The 19,633-nt window shown below is 42.4% G+C and overlaps 2 protein-coding genes across 3 annotated transcripts in view; one reads left to right on the top strand and one right to left on the bottom strand.

Annotated features, from left to right (window-relative positions):
* Positions 1 to 19,633, bottom strand: part of dock1 (dedicator of cytokinesis 1) — a 268,380-nt gene that overhangs the window by 92,702 nt on the left and 156,045 nt on the right. The window lies entirely within an intron of this gene.
* Positions 5,195 to 19,633, top strand: part of LOC131363404 (inhibitory synaptic factor 2A) — a 38,016-nt gene continuing 23,577 nt past the window's right edge. Inside the window, exons 1-2 of the mRNA XM_058405907.1 lie at positions 5,195 to 5,717; positions 14,262 to 15,450. Coding sequence (XP_058261890.1) covers positions 14,267 to 15,450 — 1,184 coding nt within the window. The 5' untranslated portion in view covers positions 5,195 to 5,717; positions 14,262 to 14,266. The remainder of the gene's footprint in view (positions 5,718 to 14,261; positions 15,451 to 19,633) is intronic.

Raw genomic sequence — 19,633 nt, 5'->3', positions numbered from 1 at the left:
ACATTCAGAGCATTTTAAGGTTCAGCGCATGTACAAATTCAGAGCACTTAAAGCGTCTGAGCGTTTTAGGATTCTGGAAAAGATTCTATTCGGCATGTAAGAATTTCAGGCATGTCAAGATTCCCTTCCAGAGGATTCCAAGTATTTAAAGATTCCACTTCTGATTTAAAGATTCTATTCCCCCTTTATTAACTCTGATCATGTATAGATTCCAAGTACTTTCAACTCTGGATTCAAGAATTCCAGATGTGTAAACGCTTTCATTCCAAGCGTTTGAAGATCCCACTCCGCATTTAAAGAGAATCTTCGTTTCTCCTTTCCACAATTCCGGCTTCCAGCTTTTCTGAACTGAAAAATTCTATTAATTTTATTCCGGATTTATCGATGCATGCAAGCATGTAAAAGGTTTCACTGAGGATTTAAAGATTTACAGAACTTCACAAGATTCCAAGCATTTGAAAATTCCATCCTGCATTTCAGGGATTTTAAGATTCAGAGCATTTCAAGATTCATCATGTAATAAATAAATGAACAATAAATAAATAATACATATTAACGAGCCAGAAATTAAAACATTTCTTGGCAGCATGTTCATTAAATAGATCTGTTAGGGGATGTGGTAGCTTAGTGGTTAATGTGTTGGACTACTGATAGGAATGTTGTGAGTTCGAAGCCCAGGTCCACCGAGCTACCAGCACTGGGCCCCTGCGCGAGGCCCTTAACCACCAACTCGCTCAGTTGAACGAAATGAGAAATTTTAATTCACTCTGAGTAAGGGTGTCTGCCAAAATGTACAGAAATGAAATAAAACATTTCTACAACATTTTGGTATAATATAAATACATGAAAATTACATTAAAGACAGCAAATCCCAAATCTGGACAAAAGCCAAAAAATTTTCGTCCACTAAGCTGCAGCAAAATCGGACGGGTTTCTCGGACTTGTGCTACAGTTACACACTTTACAGAGATAAATGCAAAAAAAACCAAAACACTTAGCATTCCTTTTCTTCCATCTGAAGTATCATCTTGATTGAAACTCTTGAGCTTTCAGTGATGGGGGGGGGGATGCTGTGTTGTGTCACCATGAAGGATTCCCTTTCACCAAGATGCTGTGCAAACAGCAATAAAAATCTAGCCAGCATTTGGCAGTTTACCTCTCACATATACATGCACACACAAATATCCTTCAAAGAGCATCCAAGATGCAAGTAAATATTGGCTTTAAGCCACCATGAGCTCAGAGTAGTGACAGCTCGAGGAGACTGGCGACACGGTTATGCCGCACTTTCGATGTGGAGACTGATAGACCATGCTCAGCATGTGCTACACAGCAGGGTGTGTGTCTGTGTGTGTGTGTCTGAGTAACACCACTTGCCAAGAAAAACAAAGATGCACAAGCCTCTCATGCACCGCACACATGAACTAAACAGAAGAGAGAGGAAAAAAACAAAAAAAAACATCCGTACCTGGCATTACATGTTCTTGAAGGCCGGAAGGAAGAAAAGCATTACGAGTCTACAATAACTCTACAACAGACTGCTGCATAAAGCACTACAATTTCACAACCTGTATTTTTCCACAGAAAAAAAACAACAACAAAAAAAACAGAGTTACTGTAGAAGTCGGAGCGGATTTGAGAGAAAATTTTCAGCAAAAGTTTGACGTCACTGTTTGGAATATACAGGCTATTCCAGGAGCCAGGAGAATTATGCAATCTGCTGTAAAGCAGCAAGAATATTAGCTGAAATTTAGGTTAAAAAAACCATCTAATTCCTTGATTCCAGTGCATTAAAATAAATCATAAATAACACATCTGGAGTACTGTTACTGAAGCTGAACTATAGAGCTGAGTCAGAGAGAGAGAGCATAAAAAATAAATATATTTAGTTAGCGTGTGTGAGTTTTTTTCTTCTCCTTCTTCCACACAGCTTTCCCAAATAAACAAGCGAAAAATAAAATTAAAATAAATACTGTAAATTACATTCTGTAAAATCATCCTCGACAAATTTTTTTCCCTTCTACACGTCCGAGAGAAAAATCATGTAAATTTAATTCCACCATCCCTATTTTCACCAAATTGTCCCTTTAATTTCTATAGGGAATTCCTCCCCTTTAATTTCCTAAACCAACCACGGTGCAACTACAGGACGCAAAGATGCATTTTCACACTAAAGCTCCATTTGAAATGAACTAGTTTTACTTGGGGAGGTGGGGTAATGTAATTATTTCCAGAGCATCTCTGGGATTTTTGGCCTTCTGAACAGAGCTATAATTTCACATGGAGATGATCGTATGTATTATATCAATATAAAGATATGCTGATATATGATAAAGCATAAAGAGTGCTGCAGAAAGCATTCACTCTTTTTGTACAGTCACAACTATATATATATATATATATATATATATATATATATATATATATATATATATATATATATATATATATATATATATATATATATATATATATATATATATATATACACACATATATATATATGCCACCTGTGCAACAAATCCAGTCGTGAAATTTCCTCACTCCTAAATATTCCACAGTCAACTGTCAGCTGTATTATAAGAACGTGGAAGTGTTTGGGAACGACAGCAACTCAGCCACGAAGTGGTAGGCCACGTAAACTGACGGAGCGGGGTCAGCGGATGCTGAGGCGCATAGTGCGAAGAGGTCGCCAACTTTCTGCAGAGTCAATCGCTACAGACCTCCAAACTTCATGTGGCCTTCAGATTAGCTCAAGAACAGAGCGCAGAGAGCTTCATGGAATGGGTTTCCATGGCCGAGCAGCTGCATCCAAGCCATACATCACCAAGTGCAATGAAAAGCGTCGGATGCAGTGGTGTAAAGCACGCCGCCACTGGACTCTAGAGCGGTGGAGACGCGTTCTCTGGAGTGACGAATCGCGCTTCTCCATCTGGCAATCTGATGGACGAGTCTGGGTTTGGCGGTTGCCAGGAGAACGGTACTTGTCTGACTGCATTGTGCCAAGTGTAAAGCTTGGTGGAGGGGGGATTATGGTGTGGGGTTGTTTTTCAGGAGCTGGGCTTGGCCCCTTAGTTCCAGTGAAAGGAACTCTGAATGCTTCAGCATACCAAGACATTTTGGACAATTCCATGCTCCCAACTTTGTGGGAACAGTTTGGAGCTGGCCCCTTCCTCTTCCAACATGACTGTGCACCAGTGCACAAAGCAAGGTCCATAAAGACATGGATGACAGAGTCTGGTGTGGAGGAACTTGACTGGCCTGCACAGAGTCCTGACCTCAACCCGATAGAACACCTTTGGGATGAATTAGAGCGGAGACTGAGAGCCAGGCCTTCTCGTCCAACATCAGTGTGTGACCTCACAAATGCGCTTCTGGAAGAATGGTCAAAAATTCCCATAAACACACTCCTAAACCTTGTGGACAGCCTTCCCAGAAGAGTTGAAGCTGTTATAGCTGCAAAGGGTGGACCGACGTCATATTGAACCCTATGGATTAGGAATGGGATGTCACTTAATTTCATATGCGAGTCAAGGCAGGTGAGCGAATACTTTTGGAAATATAGTGTATATATATATATATATATATATATATATATATATATATATATATATATATATATATATATATATATATATATCTCTCCAAGTTCTTGGGCAAACCTGCTTACATGTTCTGGTCATGTGATGTTATTCATACGAGAAGCACTTGACTTCTAATTTAGATTAAAATGATGCGTATGTAAAATGCAAGGAATTTTAGCCCCAACCAAGTGTACATTATGACTCACACACTGCCATCTCTGTGATCTATACAGACATCAAGTGGATCATAATTACTACAGACGTCCCCCAGCTGCATGACTTTAACAGGAGTCAGGAAATGATTCCAGTCCAAACAGTACCGAAGGGGTAATCTAGCTGAGAATAAAGCGCCGGATTGCGGATTGTTGTAGGAAGCAGTATTATAGGAGTATAAAAACATGTGGTAATAAATCCGTGTTAAACTGTCAGCGGTGAAAGGCAGCAGTTTGCTGACAGGCTGCTCTCAGCACAATCTCTCGCTTCTCGTCAGCACCATCACCACGAGTGAGCACAGAAAATGCATCCTCACATACACACACACACACACACAAACTTCATCCATACTCAATACAAATCATTTCCACTTCTACTTTAGCTAAGTGTTAAACAGTTGAACAGGAATGCTAAGCCTGCAGTTTGTGCTGATGTGTGCGTGTGTGTGAGTGCGTGTGTGTGTGCGCGCGTGTGTGTGTGGGAAAGAGGAGGCAGGAAACAGAACAAGGCATAGGCAAGCATCTGCAGTGGAGTGTTTATCCACCTGTTTATATGTAAATTTTGTACGTCAGCACCTGAATGGTGTTAGCGAAAATGATGGCCTGTAAACCAAAAAAAACAAAAACAACAACCAAAAAAAAAAAACAAAAACAGGAAACGGCATTAAAGTACTGACAAAAAAGGGGGAAAAAAAGAAAAAGAAGAGAAAAAAAAAACAGGAAACATTACAAAATCGCTAAATAAATAAATAAAACTTTTCATTGCATAATCCGTACTACTTAACAGCAACATTCTCTACCATTTCTGATACTCTGATACTTTATCACTTCTACAGTGACCACTCTTGATGGTGACGGTGAACGTGCCAAATGATACAGCTAATAATTATTTCAACATTAAAAGAAATAGGTACATGTTCATATGTACACATTAAGGAAAATACGTGTTAATTTATTTAGTGTCTTAGTAACTACAAAAAGAGAAACCGGTCAGTGTTAGACACTACGGACTATATGTTGTTCATTAATCATTCATCTGTTGGTCAATCACTGTGGTTTTAAAGGAATAAGACACTTTGGACCATGCTGTTCTAGATAAATAATCCACAGTGGAATGGAAGCTGGTCCAAATTTTCTTGAAACTTTTTCCTTAAACTAGAAGGAACCATCTTACACAATCATGACCCGGATTAAAGTTTAATAGCCGGAGCACAACAAGCTGGACTTTCTCGACAAAGCCCTCCACTCGAAAACACACAAGGCACTAGCCTCCCTCCCTCCATCCCTGCTCCTCCTCCTCCTCTTCTTCTTCCACCACCTCCTCCTCCTCCTGCTTGCTCAAACACCCCCCATCCCCTCTCTCTCTCTCTCCCTCTCTCTCTCTCTCCCTCACACACACACACACGCAGCCTCTCAGAGAGTGCGGTGCTGCAGCCACAAGATGAATCTCTTGCACATGCCGTCGCTAAGAGCCGGACTTCTGTGCTGCATCCCGTTGCTGTTTGCGGATGTGCAGGGGTGCGTGTGGGGGTGTGTTTGTGTGTGAGACTACGGCTTACACGAGCACAGCGGCACATCGGACCCGAGTCGGAGATTATTCTGTGTGTGGAATCTCTGTCTTTGTGGATGTGTAAGGGGGGAGATGAAGTGACAAACGAGTGGCGTGAGTCCTCTGCGCGACTCGCAGCATGGCAGCCCCTCTTCCGTCTCTCCCATGCGTTCGTCTGCCCTTTCTCGTCTCCCCTTGTGCTCCGTCTGTCCGAAGCCTGCTGCACTGAGAGAGTTAGAACAAGGAGAGAGAGAGAGAGAGAGAGAGAGTGCCAGAGAAAGAGAGAGCGCGTGCGACAGAGAGAGAGAGAGGACATGCGCTGGCCAGAGCGGCGCTCTCTGCCTCAGCTCCGTCACTGACCCGCATCTGGAGGTGAGTTTAATCCTCATCTTTCCTGTGACTCTTATTTCTATCTTACAAAATGCATAAACACACACTGCTTTGATAGGAGGACTTCTCAGCGTGCCGTTTCTACCAGGAAATAATCAACATTTTTTAAAGTTTGCTTAAAGCTATTTAGTATTGCTGAAATCTGAGATGCCAAGCTGAGAGACGAGTGTTTCTTTGGATTTTCTGACAGGAATGAAGCCGGTTTAATGAGAGGGTGAGAATGAAAAAACAGAGCGTGACGATGGGAAGCGTGATCACGATCATGACAGAATGACGATATGAAAGTCTGAGACTGGAGGAATGCCTGCTTTATGAGTATAGACCTGTTTCAGGGAATGGATCGTCCATGCACTTAAGCGAAAAAGCACTGTGGCTTGAAATTCATTTAAATGCAATCCACATACATTCCCAGCAATCCTGATATTCCTTACAGTATCCAAAAACAAAATAGTTAACAAGAGATGCATACTGCACCAATCAGAGTACACCACTAGCCTATGCATGCTGGAGATGTTTAAATGCGTGCGTGTGTGTGTGTGTGCATATGGTCTGGATGAAGACTCTTTAATTGTAGAGTAATCTAGATTAATGCACTGCCATGAAGCACAGAGTGCACTCAAGGAGCAATGCAACAAATCGGTCATGTCCTCCAAACACACGCTCACACACCTTTATCCATAGTAACACAAAGCAGAATTTCATACATATAACAAGGACACACACACAAAGTATAACGAAGTGCACTTGTATACATGACGGAGAGATAGAGGATTCATCTTTCTTTCTCTGGGAAAACCGATTGTCCTTCATTCACAGTGGACTGCACCCATCACATGTCTCTTCCACCGTATCGACCTCTAACCTCATAATCCGGATAACGTCCTCCCCGGAGAGAAGGCAGGAGAAAATCATGATAAGGGAAAGTGTTTTTTTAGATAGAAGATAGTTGCATATTACAGAGAGCATTGTTTCACAGGAGAGAGCACACAGCCCACATGAAGTGAAACTATGATCAGTGGAAAAAGAGCAGGAAACCTCTCCAGCCCCCACGCTGAGGACTCTCTCAATCGCCCACGCATGCACCGAGACAGACACACACTCGCACAGGCGTCGCCCACCACTGATGTGTTCACCCTGGCCAGATGTTGGCTTTCATGTGGTAATGGGTTTATTTATTGAGAGCCTTTTTTTTTCTGCCTGCACTCTGACAGTTTTAAAAGAGAGACAGAGATGTATATAGCATACTAAAGAGATCCCAAGCACACCTGAGACCTAATCATTCTGCAGTGTGTGTGTGCGTGTGTGTGTGTGTATAAACAGGCATATGAAGGTCTGCCCTTCATCTGGCACGGATCAGGTAACATCGTGCTGCCAGGATTTGTATCACGCAGTACCTGTGATGTCCAATCAATTCATAAAGTCTCAGGATGTGTGGAATCAGCTCTGACCAGCAGCACACTGGATTTGAAATGAAATACAGGCAAAGGGCTTTTGGGTTCAACCGGTTTTACAGACATGGTGGCTTCCCATGTTTCAGAAGACAAACCTTTTCGAACAGAATTGGGAAAAGAGGAGTATATATTTAAGCCTAGTGGTTACATTAAATCCAGTGTACTGCAGTGCAAATGCAGTGTCTGTTTACCCTAGTGCAAAGACGTGTGTGTGTGTGTGTGTGTGTGTGTTCAGGGGATGAAACTGAGGATATGGGACTAAGAGGATGTGAGTAAGACTGAGGGGATGAAAGTGAGGGGATGGGAATAAGAGGATGGGAGTGAAGGGATGGGAGTAAGAGTGAGGAGGGATGAAGAGTGAGGTGGATGGACAGTGAGATTGAGGGGATGAAGAGTGAGATTGAGTGGATGAACAGTGAGGGGATAAAGATTGAGGGGGATGGGAAGTGCGGGGGATGAAGAGTAAGGGGATAAAGAGTGAGTGGATGGGAGTGAGGGGGATGAAGAGTGAGGGGGATGGGAGTGAGGGGGATGAAGAGTGAGGGGATAAAGAGTGAGGGGATAAAGAGTGAGGGGATAAGAAGAGTGAGGGGATAAAGAGTGAGGGGGGTGAAGAGTGAGGGGGGTGAAGAGTGAGGGGGGTGAAGAGTGAGGGGGGTGAAGAGTGAGGGGGGTGAAGAGTGAGGGGATATGGAGTGAGGGGATATGGAGTGAGGGGATATGGAGTGAGGGGATATGGAGTGAGGGGATATGGAGTGAGGAGGTGGAGTGAGGAGGTGGAGTGAGGAGGTGGAGTGAGGAGGTGGAGTGAGGAGGTGGAGTGAGGAGGTGGAGTGAGGAGGTGGGGGTGAGGAGGTGGGGGTGAGGAGGTGGGGGTGAGGCCAGTGATGTTATGTTATGGACTGAAGTACATCATGATCATTACTTCTTTCATTCAACATCATGTTGGTGTTACTAATGGAATCAATGCTAGAATGTTGTCCTGAGCCTGAGAGAAAGCTTTGACTTGTGTGCCACTCAGGATCTCAGTGTGCCTTTAACTGAAAGTATTTCCATCTCAGCTCAGAAGCCAAATCCAATCAATCCCGGACTTGCTTCATTCCTGCTAAGTGACAACTTAAAACCAAACCCAGAGGCAGTATCTATCCTATCACCTGCACTCATCACATAAAGGCTTTAGACCAGATTTACACACGATGCTGAAGATCTCAGTGAGCTTCATGGATGTGTGTAAGAGGAAACAAATTATTCTGAGATGGAACAGTGCAGTGCTTCCTGTTGAACTTCTTGTAATCACACTGCAGTGGGGTCCTGGCTCTCTTCTGCTTTCCTCCATACATGGTGCAACACGAAAGACCATCACACATCTCTCTCTCTCCTTCTACTCTTCATTCTGTCAATCCACTTCGCGCTGTCTTTCATTAGCGCACGTCTCACTTATCACCATCATCATCTCCCTCATTATCTCTGCTCATCTGTGCTTCAGTCTCGTTAGGAGGATGAAATGGCTGCATTTTGGAGTAGGCACACTGCAGGGGGCCGCTCCTGCTACACATTTCATTTCACTTCCATACAGCTGAGAATCAGAGACAGTGGGAGACCGGGAGAGACTAACAATGAGGCCTAGTCAGATAAACAGAAAGAGACGAGCAAGACTGACAGGGGTATCCACAGGAAAAAAAAAAGTGAGAAATTACCAGAGTAATGGGGGGAACGATGGAGGAAAAAAGTGGTCGACCCTCATCCCCGGTACAGTGAGATAGTCTACCACGCCCTCCTGACTTTGACAGATGGTGACTGATTAAGCAAGAAGGCTTTTGATATCACCCTAACTGATCCATTATGACCGTTTTTCCAGCTGATTTATTATGAAAATGTGCTGCTCAAACCCTGGGCAAAAGCTCAGCACGATATTTCTGCTGAAATAATATTTCCCACCTTGTGCATGCAGCAGTGTGTATGTGTGTGTGTTGACGAGTTCATACTAAAAGAGCACATACAGCTCCCTGGTGTGTTCCGTTTCTATTCCACAATGACTCAAATAAGACGCCACTGCATATTGCCCCTGGCCATGTGACATGCTTTAACATTCAGCACTGAATCTCAGGCAGACCATGCAAAGTCTAACCCATGGCACGTGCACACACACACACACAGACACAATATCCCATTATTATCCTTCCCCTCATCTTTCCCAGCATTCTGCTCCCAACCTACAAAGCCTAATGCATGCACCGAACAAGAGACACAAAATGTGTTCGGAAGCATTGCTAATCAAGCATGATGCCCGGTGTGATGTGGTCTATAGGGGTCAGTCCGAGAGAAAAAAGCCTCCAATCACTGCTCGGCACACAAAAGAATCCCACCTCGAAAGAACAGTGCACTGACAGATTACCTTTAATGGAGGGAAAGAGCAGGAACAAATCGTCAGTTTCAAGTAACCAGCAGAATGCCAGAATGCGTCCGGTCTGTAATATGCGTCAATCACTGAAGGCCCGGGATGCTAAAGCTCACTTTTAGAAAGCACCCAGGCATCTTCCTTCCAGCATTAGGAAGTGATTAACTGACACGCTAATGCCTGAGAAAACGCTCCACTGATGGCCAAAGCAATCACCATCACTCTGTCCAACACACACACACAACTGGTCTGCCTTCAGCATTGTGTAAATAATTTAAAATCTGCTTTCTTTCTCTGGCTTTAATATTGCACAAACATACATGTGAACAAACAAACATCAAAGCCATCCACTCATCCATCACTTTTTGAAAAATACTCACATTATTAGCCTGCATGGCAGTCCTGAAAGCCGGACTAATCAGAGTTAAAGAAGAGAACCACCAGATTGAAATAGATAAACACAGCAAAGGCCAGAGCTAAAGCCGGATTAGTGCTGCTCCTGCAATGTCCAGCACTCAGACTTGACTTTCATTTTTCAGAAGCAGCGTTGCAGGATGACTTGCTCAAGGAAAATGAGGCTTAGGAGAGAAAAGGGTTTTGGAATAGGGGCTTTTCCACAACAGATGTGCGTAGTGATGATATTTCTGCAAATGATACTCCTGTTTGATTTTCCCTTTTTTCCCTCAGCTTCAAAATGTCTTGCTTTTCTCCTGTAGACAGCTCTCTGATGTTCATGCTGGCTTATCCTTTCTAACAAAAAAAAAAAAAAAAAAATTTGCAGACTTCACAGGTGAAAAGCGAGGCTAAAACCCAGGGTGACAAGAAGCACCTATCAGTTGTGTTCCAATATTTTTGCTCACCTAAAATTGGGTGGTCTGAATCAAAATTGTGGTGTGCTCCATGTCATTTAACAAATTTACATATTAGCAGCAAGAAATAAAATTCTACACTGTCTTCTTTGATCACTTCAGTCTACAACAGAGAGAAGAGAAGAGAAGAGAAGAGAAGAGGGGATGGGGAGAGAGGAGGGAAGGGAAAGTAAGGGGAAGTAAGGGGAAGTGAAGGGAAGGGAAAGGAAAAGAAGAAAGAAAGAAAGAAAGAAAGAGAAAGAACTTGGCCTTGCTGTTCCAATAGTTTCGGAGAGACATATACATACATAGGTTTTTCTCAAGCCGCTTTAAGTACTATTCATAAACTGGTAACCTTGAGTAAATGTCTGATCTTAAATCACCATGCAAAGGAAGAAAAAACCCATCAACCCATCAACCCATCTGGTACAGAGTCCAGTCCACTGGCTCTGTTCCACCACTAAGATCTACAGACAGTCTCTGTGAACACTAGTGGAGAGAGACAGGATATAAAAAAAAGGCATGAGCAATAAATTGCGAGCTTTCCAACATTAATGACGGTGGAGATTCAATCTACTGTAGAAGCTGACTATTGTTTCCATTTAAAGAAGGGTAGCAAGTGATCTTTTTTTGGTGAGCAATTTATGGGGAGAGAGCAAGATGTGAATATGCAATAAGATAGGAAGAGCATGAGACAGCAGTGGGAAGTGTGTCAGAGGGTGTTTTTTTTTTTTTTTTTTTTTTTTTGGAGATGCTTAGCTCAGAAATTATCTGCTTTTAGAGCCAGTTCACTTATCTGGCAGTATGGGATGGATAAATTAAGAACAGCGGTGAAAGTACGGGGGGAATTTGCATGTCGTGTGAATCTTTGACTCGACAGGCGATGGATTTAGTGTGTTATGAAAGAACAAGGCAGGAAGATTTACCACCATCAGGTAGATAAATAGAAATGCACTTACTCGTACAGGGGGTCTAAGTCAAGAAGGCAACGCAAAGAGAGGAAAAGCATTTTTGGCAACACGAACAGGAACTGTACATTCTGTAGTCTTTGCCAAACCACAGATTAAAGCTACATCTGTATGAGTTTCGGTGTCTGCTGAAAAACAGTACCAACAGGAACTGATGGTACTCAGAGTGGAACTAGGGTTACTGAGCAGAGTAATACTCAGATTCAGATTTAAATCATACACAACACAACATGCAGTGAAATGCTTCTGCTGGTTAGGTCTGTATCGTCCAAAGCAACATTATTTTGTTTTGTTTCAGAACTTGCAAAAACTCAAAAAAAAAAAAAAAAAAAATCATTTTCACAAGATCTTGGACTCAAGTTCGGTCTCAAGACGTTTCTGTATTGACATTAATTTGACTCAATTTTGGCACTCTAACTCATCCAAGTCTTGGGAATTAGACTTGCTTAATACACTGACCAGGCATAACATTATGACCGTATATTGTGTTGGTCCCTCTTTTGCTGGCAAAACAGCCCTGACCCGTCATGCACTGTGTATTCTGACACCTTTCTATCAGAACAAGCATTAACTTTGAGCAACAGTAGCTCGTCTGTTGGATCGGATCACACGGGCCAGCCTTCGTTCCCCATGTGCATCAATGAGCCTTGGCCAGCCATGACCCTGTCGCCGGTTCACCACCGTTCTTTCCTTGGACCACTTTTGATAGATACTGACCACTGCAGACCGGGAACACCCCACAAGAGTTGCAGTTTTGGAGATGCTCTGATCCAGTGGTCTATCCACCATCACAGTTTGGCCCTTCGTCAAACTCACTCAAATCCTTACGCTTCTCCATTTTTCCTGCTTCTAACACATCAACTTTGAGGACAAAATGTTCACTTGCTGTCTAATATATCCCACCCACTAACAGGTGCCATGATGAGGAGATCATCAGTGTTATTCACTTCACCCGTCACTGCTTAGAATGTTATGCCTGATCAGTGTATAGTCTTGGTCTGATCCAAGATTTTATATTTTTTTAAAAATGATGTTTTTGATTACTGTTTTGCGTGTACAAGAAAACATAGCCTAGTAATTGGCCCAAAAAGGATTTGAAGTTCACGGTCATTTGGACGCTATCATGGCTTGACCTTGACCACATTAAGACTTTAGTCTTGACATGATCTCATCTATACCTGGTCATGGAATTGTCTTGGATTTGACATTGGCAATCTTGACTGTTATCTGTTTTGTTTTTGAATCATATGATGTTACTGAGATTTTCGATATGATGACGACATCCTTATCAATTATCATTTCTCACTATTTTTTACCATAACTGGACATTTCCCTTTAATCACACGCATATTTTTGGGAACATCATTGCCTACATTTTTAAACCTTTTAACCCTGCAACCTTTTCATGTGTCACATTATTGCAGCCAATATAAAGCTTCTTCATGAAAGGGCTAATCAAACAAACAAACAAACAAAAAAAAACACTTTCATTTAAACACTTTTTCCATGTTGGACTTGGATAACTCCAATCCCAAATGAAGTTTAAAGAGATTATAACAGTTGCAGACTGTGCAGGAAATTAGTCCCAAAAGAGTGGGACTATGCAGAAATCATTCCCACCCACAGAGCTAAGCAAGATTAATCCAATGCCTCCACTTACCAGGCCATATTCAATTCCATTCGGCTCCATAATCATTTCATAAATGATACTAAATAAATAATTAAGCAAAGCCAGGCAGCATTTTCAGCTTGCTGAGCTCGAAGGCTTGGTGTTCGTGCATTAATGGAAAAGGCAATAACCACTGGCTTAACAATGACCACTCTAGGAAAGTACCTTCCCTACTTGCACAAATATGTGCCACTTGTTCAGGAGTAGTGTTTTACAATCATGCCCCTGAAGTACCCGTGTTCTGCATATTTTAGTGTGTTCCCTGCTCTTCCACACCTGGCTGCAGCTCATTAGCAAGCCCTGCATGACTTTAAAATGAATTTGTTGGAATGGGGCTGAGAGGAAATTAAAAAAGGTTTAAAACGATTCAAATAAAAATAAATGCAAAATTTCACTTTATGTTAAAATTGATCATGGTTCATTTTGCTGCAAGTTTTTGGTGCCTAGTCCATGCCAGTAGACAGTTTTGTGCATGTGTCTGGCTCCTGCCTGTCTGGGCTTCGAGCTACAAGCTGTTAATGATATCACTGGATGAGACTGATCTCATAAAACAGGAGGCCTGAAGACAAAGGCCTTGTCTTTTCCTATTTCCCACATTCATCTCACCCTCTATGCCTTCTTCCCAGCCTTCGATGAGTGAGTGAGTAAAAGTTAATAGACAAAATCCCTGTCCAATGCACCAAATAGCATAAAGAAGTTGTCTTCAAGAGAATAGAAACTGCTTCAACTTTTTTTTTTTGCAGTGCAGTCGCAGTAAAATATCCCTTTTATTTCTCACATTTATTTAAAGTCATTTACGTTCTCAATCATGAAGAGGATATTTAACTGATATTTAATCCGAATGAGATTAGCACAGGAAAAATAGGTCATGGTGAAAATGCTTGATCACTGAGCGACTCGTCTCTCTCATGTTCAGTGGCAGCAGGACATCTCATTATTCTCTAAATATGTGAGGGCTTCAATTGGGTAGGAAGATTAAGGGATCCTATTAAAAGTCAATGGCTAAGTCACAGGCTAAGACAACACTTCTGCAATTGCTGTCCTTGATATTAACGTAGGCAAGATTGAGTGGAATAGAAAGGGAGGATGAGAGATGAACTCGAGCAGAAAGGACTGAGCTGCTAACTGAAAGAATGTGAATTTTCTTCAACTCCCCCAGGATTCAATTTTGTTCTGTGTTTTTCTTTGGCAGGAACCATGGTGAGCAAAGAGGTTGGTAAATGCATGCTCACCAACTCTGAATCAGACTCTGAGGCAGCACCCTCCATGGCCCTGGAGGTAAAAGGACCGCCGGATGGGAGTCGGCAGGTGCGCAAGCGCAACAAAGCCTTGCAGGTACGCTTCAAGGACATCTGCGAGGCCCAGAGTGAGCAGGCAGCTGCGGCACGGGGAGCGAAGTCTGTCACGTACAAAGTGGCATACCGCAAGTACATGACCGTTCCAGCTCGGAGATCCATACCCAATGTGACTAAAAGCACTGGAGTGCAGACCTCTCCGGACCTAAGGAAGCGCTACCAGACTTTCCCGATGGAGAGGAAAAAGGGTCAAAGCGTGAAACATGCGGCTACAGCGGAGAGCTATAAGGACCAGGATAATGGATTTGTTATTGATGTTAAGAGGGCCAAAGCAGCTGAGGGGGGAAGGGAAGAGACGTCGTCTCACACCGTACAAAAGACCAAAGCTTTGATGCACACTAATGAGTGCATAGCCACCATAGAGCACCACTCACATGCTGCAGAGTGTACAGACAGGATACTGTTGCCCTGTCCCTCAGAGGACCAATCAAATTACCAGATCTGTACAGTGAAGAGCAAACATCGAAAGAGCTTCCAAAGGGACTCAGAGTCACTAGAGCGCTCAGGAAAATGGCAAATAATAAATTCTGAGGACAGAGATGGTAGTACACTGCCAAACTCTAGCTCCAAAGTGACAAGCCCCATAGCCTGGAACTCCTTAACGCAGGTGGAGTGTCTGGAGAGTCCGACAGCACGCAGTAAGCGCAAAAAGGTTTTGCAGTTAAATGGCCTGCAATCACAGACACTGCCGAGGACTAGCTGTACCACACAAGTGCAGTGTCATGCTGGAATGATCTCTGCTCGGCCCATACAGGCAATGGAGGAAGCGGCGGCGGCATCGGTTGCCGCTGCCCCTACTGCCGCTTTACCATCCACATGTGAGACTGGGACAGGAACAGTACCAGGTACAGGGAATCTACAGGTGGATAGCGAGGCTTGCAAGCAGATAGTGCCTGTGAATCAGGATAAGGATGTAAAAGCACAGCTGCAAGCCATGGAGAACATGATCAGCTCCAGTCAGGAAACCATCAAAGTCCTGCTGGGAGTCATTCAGGAGCTGGAGAAAGGAGAGGCTCTCAGAGAAGGGTAAGAGATAAATAAGTACATTATACAGCAAAGTACTTTAGGGAAAATCATTTTACAGTCTTTACTTTTATTGGCCAATGTATTGCTGTCGAAATTTCATGTCATTCCTCCCAGCATGGGGGTAGAAACAGTCTTGTTCAAGGGCCCATGTGTGATAATCGTATTACTTGAGGCCCCCAGGCTGCAGGTTCACAACCATCAAGATTGCAATCTCACAATTAGATTGGACCACAGAGCTACCAAGGCTCTGTTCAGGTCCAAACCAAACCCAAAGCCAAAAAAGTTGTACACTTTTCTTCCAAAACTCAGGCACACTGTTCCCGAAGATGGGCAGGGGAAAGTCAGTGAGACTGAAATAAGCAGAAAAGTAAATGCTAATGCAGGAAATATATCAGCAAGCTAATCTCCGTTAAAAGAATAAAAATGTCATCGCTATTCACCTCAGCAAATTGGGCTTTAAAATTGCATTTAAAATACACCAGTGGCATATTAATCAGCCTCTCACTCGTGTTCATCCGAGTAATGGAAAAATAAATAAATAAATCGCTCTGTCTGTCTCCTCGATCTTCATAAGTTGAAATCATGCTTATTTGCATGTATAATGGCCTAATCTCCTTATCGCTACAATCAGAAGATTGAGCAAGTGGTGGGTGAAAATGCCTGATTTGCCCTCAGTGACATAAGTAAAATATGCCACAGCATATTTAGCATGCAGCCTACCAACTGGGCATGACGTAGCAATTAAGTGATCACAGACAAGAAGTACAGGATGGTAGGGTCTTAAGAGAGAAATTAGCTCTTTTCAAGGGCTGCTTGCACTACTTTAGAGTAGAGAGGTGCTATTAAAAGATAGCATCTATCATTTGAGAGTGTGCGAGGTTATGTGAGTGTAAAGCCAGGTAGCAAGGGCCACCCACATAGACACACACACAAGCATATGTTTTAATGCTGCAGGGATTTAGAGTGGACAATTTTACACTGGCAGACAACCAAGTGAGTGATTAAACACTATTTCTTTATGTACCCAAAAGACAATCTGACCTCTAGAGTATCACCTAGAAGTATAACAGGAAACAGGCAAAAATTACAAGTTGCTAGATTAAAATGCCACTGGTCTATAAACAAGAAGCAGGGACATCAGTTCTTTGACCGAAATGCACGGAAATTTCATGAGCAACATTAATAAAAATTTGGATATTGTTGAAGAAAAACCAAACCAAATGAAACAAAGCACAATTGCAAGTCCATGGTCAGAGGAAGAAAACTGCTTGACTGGTCATTACAATGGTGTTGAGGTGGCAGTGCTGAAGGTATTTACCTACTGATCAAAAGGTTGCAAGATCAAATCCCAACCCTGCAGAAAAATCACTGAAATCACTGGTGAGTCCTTGATCAAGTCTGTTAACTCTCATTAGCTTAGCTGTAACTTTCTTTGGAAAAAAGCGTCAACACAAATGAGGGAAATGTAAATCTCCACAGAGGGGCTACACGTGCAAGGCAATAAAAACCTTTCTCCTGAGTATTAACATTTCGTATGATGATCTAATACTAATTACAAATATAACACACCATTGTACCATGGACGAAGTGTTTTCAAAGCTACATGTAAAAGCTGTAAAAACTGGGTTCTGAAGCGTATTCTTAAGGGACATGGGGGGGGGGTATTATAGGCTAATAATGCTTGGCTGCCCAAACTACAAACAAAACACAAATACTACCGCTGCCCAAACCCGTGCAATTTCAAACAATAAATAAACAGGTAAAAACGACCAAAAGTTGCAAGTCATTTTGTGTGTAATGTCCATGACTGTGTCTTTTGTGTCGATGCTGAAGAATTTAATGTTGAATCGTCAGTCTTGCCATTTCAGTTGAGCTGAAATGTGGTTCCATTCATCTCCAGCTGTAAGAGCAGTATTTTATTGCATTTATTGTATGCTCTGAGGTCACTGCAATGTATTCAAGTCTTCTTGCTAGAACCCTGGGCAAATTTTATTTTCTTGCAGGCGGTGCAGAAATAATAATTCTAGCATAGACATGGAGCATTGGTCTCATTCTATAGTTGGTAAAATGTCAGGTATTGAACAAACAAGATATGGCCTTGGGCTATGAGTCTCAATTACAAAATGCTCAAAATTATGCCTGCTACATTACTCATGCTCTTTTGTGTGATGATCCATTTGCTTTACTGCGGTACTGAATGAAAGAGACAAAGGAGTTCAAAACATGTTCAGTAGGGATGATTGATGTTTAACTATGTGATCGATTACACCGTATATTAATTAGGATCATTTGCGTTAAAATAGTTAAGTCACTGATTGGAACTGTATGAAGGTCAAGTCCATTTTCAGTAGATCTTTCTAGAAAGTGAACTATGACAACCATGGCAACAATTCAGCAGAGTACCATTCACCTAAATGGAACAATGGGTACTAATTCAAACAGCTCTGTGACTGAGTGCCACCTTATTCACTGTAGTATCATTAAACTTATGAAGGGCTTGATAATTAGCTGAATCAGGATAATTGAATCTGGGGAATGATGTACTACACAGTGCTGTTCTCCCACAGAAGCAGAAACGAGATTCTCTGCTGGAAGTACAGATGGATGAGCCTATAGGTGGTTCCTCCACGTGCCTACATTTTGCAGGATGAAGATAACACACTGCAAAGACATCCTGAGCAAAGTCATGTCATCCTGTCAGTACAATTAGCACTCTCTTTCTCCTCCCTCCATGTGCCAGACTGGCACTGAGGCCCTCCCCTGGGCTCCTCTGGCACAGCTATACATCACTGTCCCCATTAGCCACTGCAAACCCGCCTCAGAAAAACCCCATGCATCAGCAAACGCCCGCATCACTCACAGTCCAGAGCCAACATGGCCGCCGCTTTCACTCTGAGCTCGAGTTTAAAGCTCAACAGTGTTGGCAGGATGCAAAGAGGTGGTGCAGGTGGGCTAAGTTGTTAATGGCGAAGTTGGCTCGGGACTGACACCCAGTGAAAAAGAGCCGGATAGTATTACTGTCACTCAGCGAGCCTGATTTAGAGAGACTGAGGAAGGAATGAACAGATAAGAGAGAAAAGAGTGGATGTCTTGCCAGCAAAATCAATTCTTCCATCATACTGCTGAAGACACAAGATCAGGCCACAGGTGATTGGTTTGAAGGTCAAAAGGTCACCATAGCTCTCTGCTAGCACAGCTATAGCAGGTCATTACATATGAAAAGATTTTATACGTTTGCAGGATTGGCACTCTCTGGCCTAATGAAATTTGAACTAAGCAATTTATTAATGTAAAATGAAGCAAAGCAATGTTTATGAAGGAAAAAAACACATTTTCCTAAATTATTTGAAATGAGAGCAAAAAAAAAAATGGTTGATTAGACAGAGGAACAAATGTCCCATGTTTGTGCACTCGCTTTGCAAACAAATTTAAGTGATTAGGGAAAGATCAGCCATTACTCAGTGATTAGTGAGGCTGATCAGCGCAGGGTTTGAGCGTGCCATTAAATAGATCGCTGAGTCAAATTCTTCTGTTAACCCAAAATGGCTTTTGGGAAAAGATATTAAACTGAACCTTCCTTGTCACTGGGCTGGTTTTGGTACACAGGTTTACTCTAAAAGCTAATTAAGGTCCATCAATATACCAAATAATTTTTATTTTTTTATTTTTTATTACTGCACTATAAGATAACAGTACCACCCCAGTAACATGGAAGTGTAAGGTTTAGCATCTTACGGTTTATTCTTCAGCATCCTCCAACACTACTTTACCCTAGAAACCAAACACTAATGAGCTGAGAATGCTCTCTGACCTGTAAATAAAGCGCCTACTTATTTCCCCCTTTCTCTAAATATAATCCATCTCTTACAAGTGAAGGTAATTAGAAGCAGCTCAGCATCAGTAGAAAGGTCAGCTAGTTTGGTCTGACACTGGGGGTATTGTTCCTCTGGTCATTTCCGCTCACTGTCCTAGTCTTAGTCACTCTGGATAACAGAGTCTAGTCAGTAGCATAAATGTCACCATAATAAGTAAAGGATAACACACTTGGGGGGCATGCTGTTATTGGAAAACAGTCAGTGTGGTGTGATGTGACCTGGCACAGAGATAAGAAGTTTCCAATATCAGAATGTTTGGATGTGCTTTATTCCTCTTTCACCACAGTGATTTACCAACATATACAATT

This window comes from Hemibagrus wyckioides, linkage group LG13 (genome assembly GCF_019097595.1).
Source record: "Hemibagrus wyckioides isolate EC202008001 linkage group LG13, SWU_Hwy_1.0, whole genome shotgun sequence".
Taxonomy (NCBI): domain Eukaryota; kingdom Metazoa; phylum Chordata; class Actinopteri; order Siluriformes; family Bagridae; genus Hemibagrus; species Hemibagrus wyckioides.
This window is presented reverse-complemented; position numbering and strand designations above follow the sequence as displayed.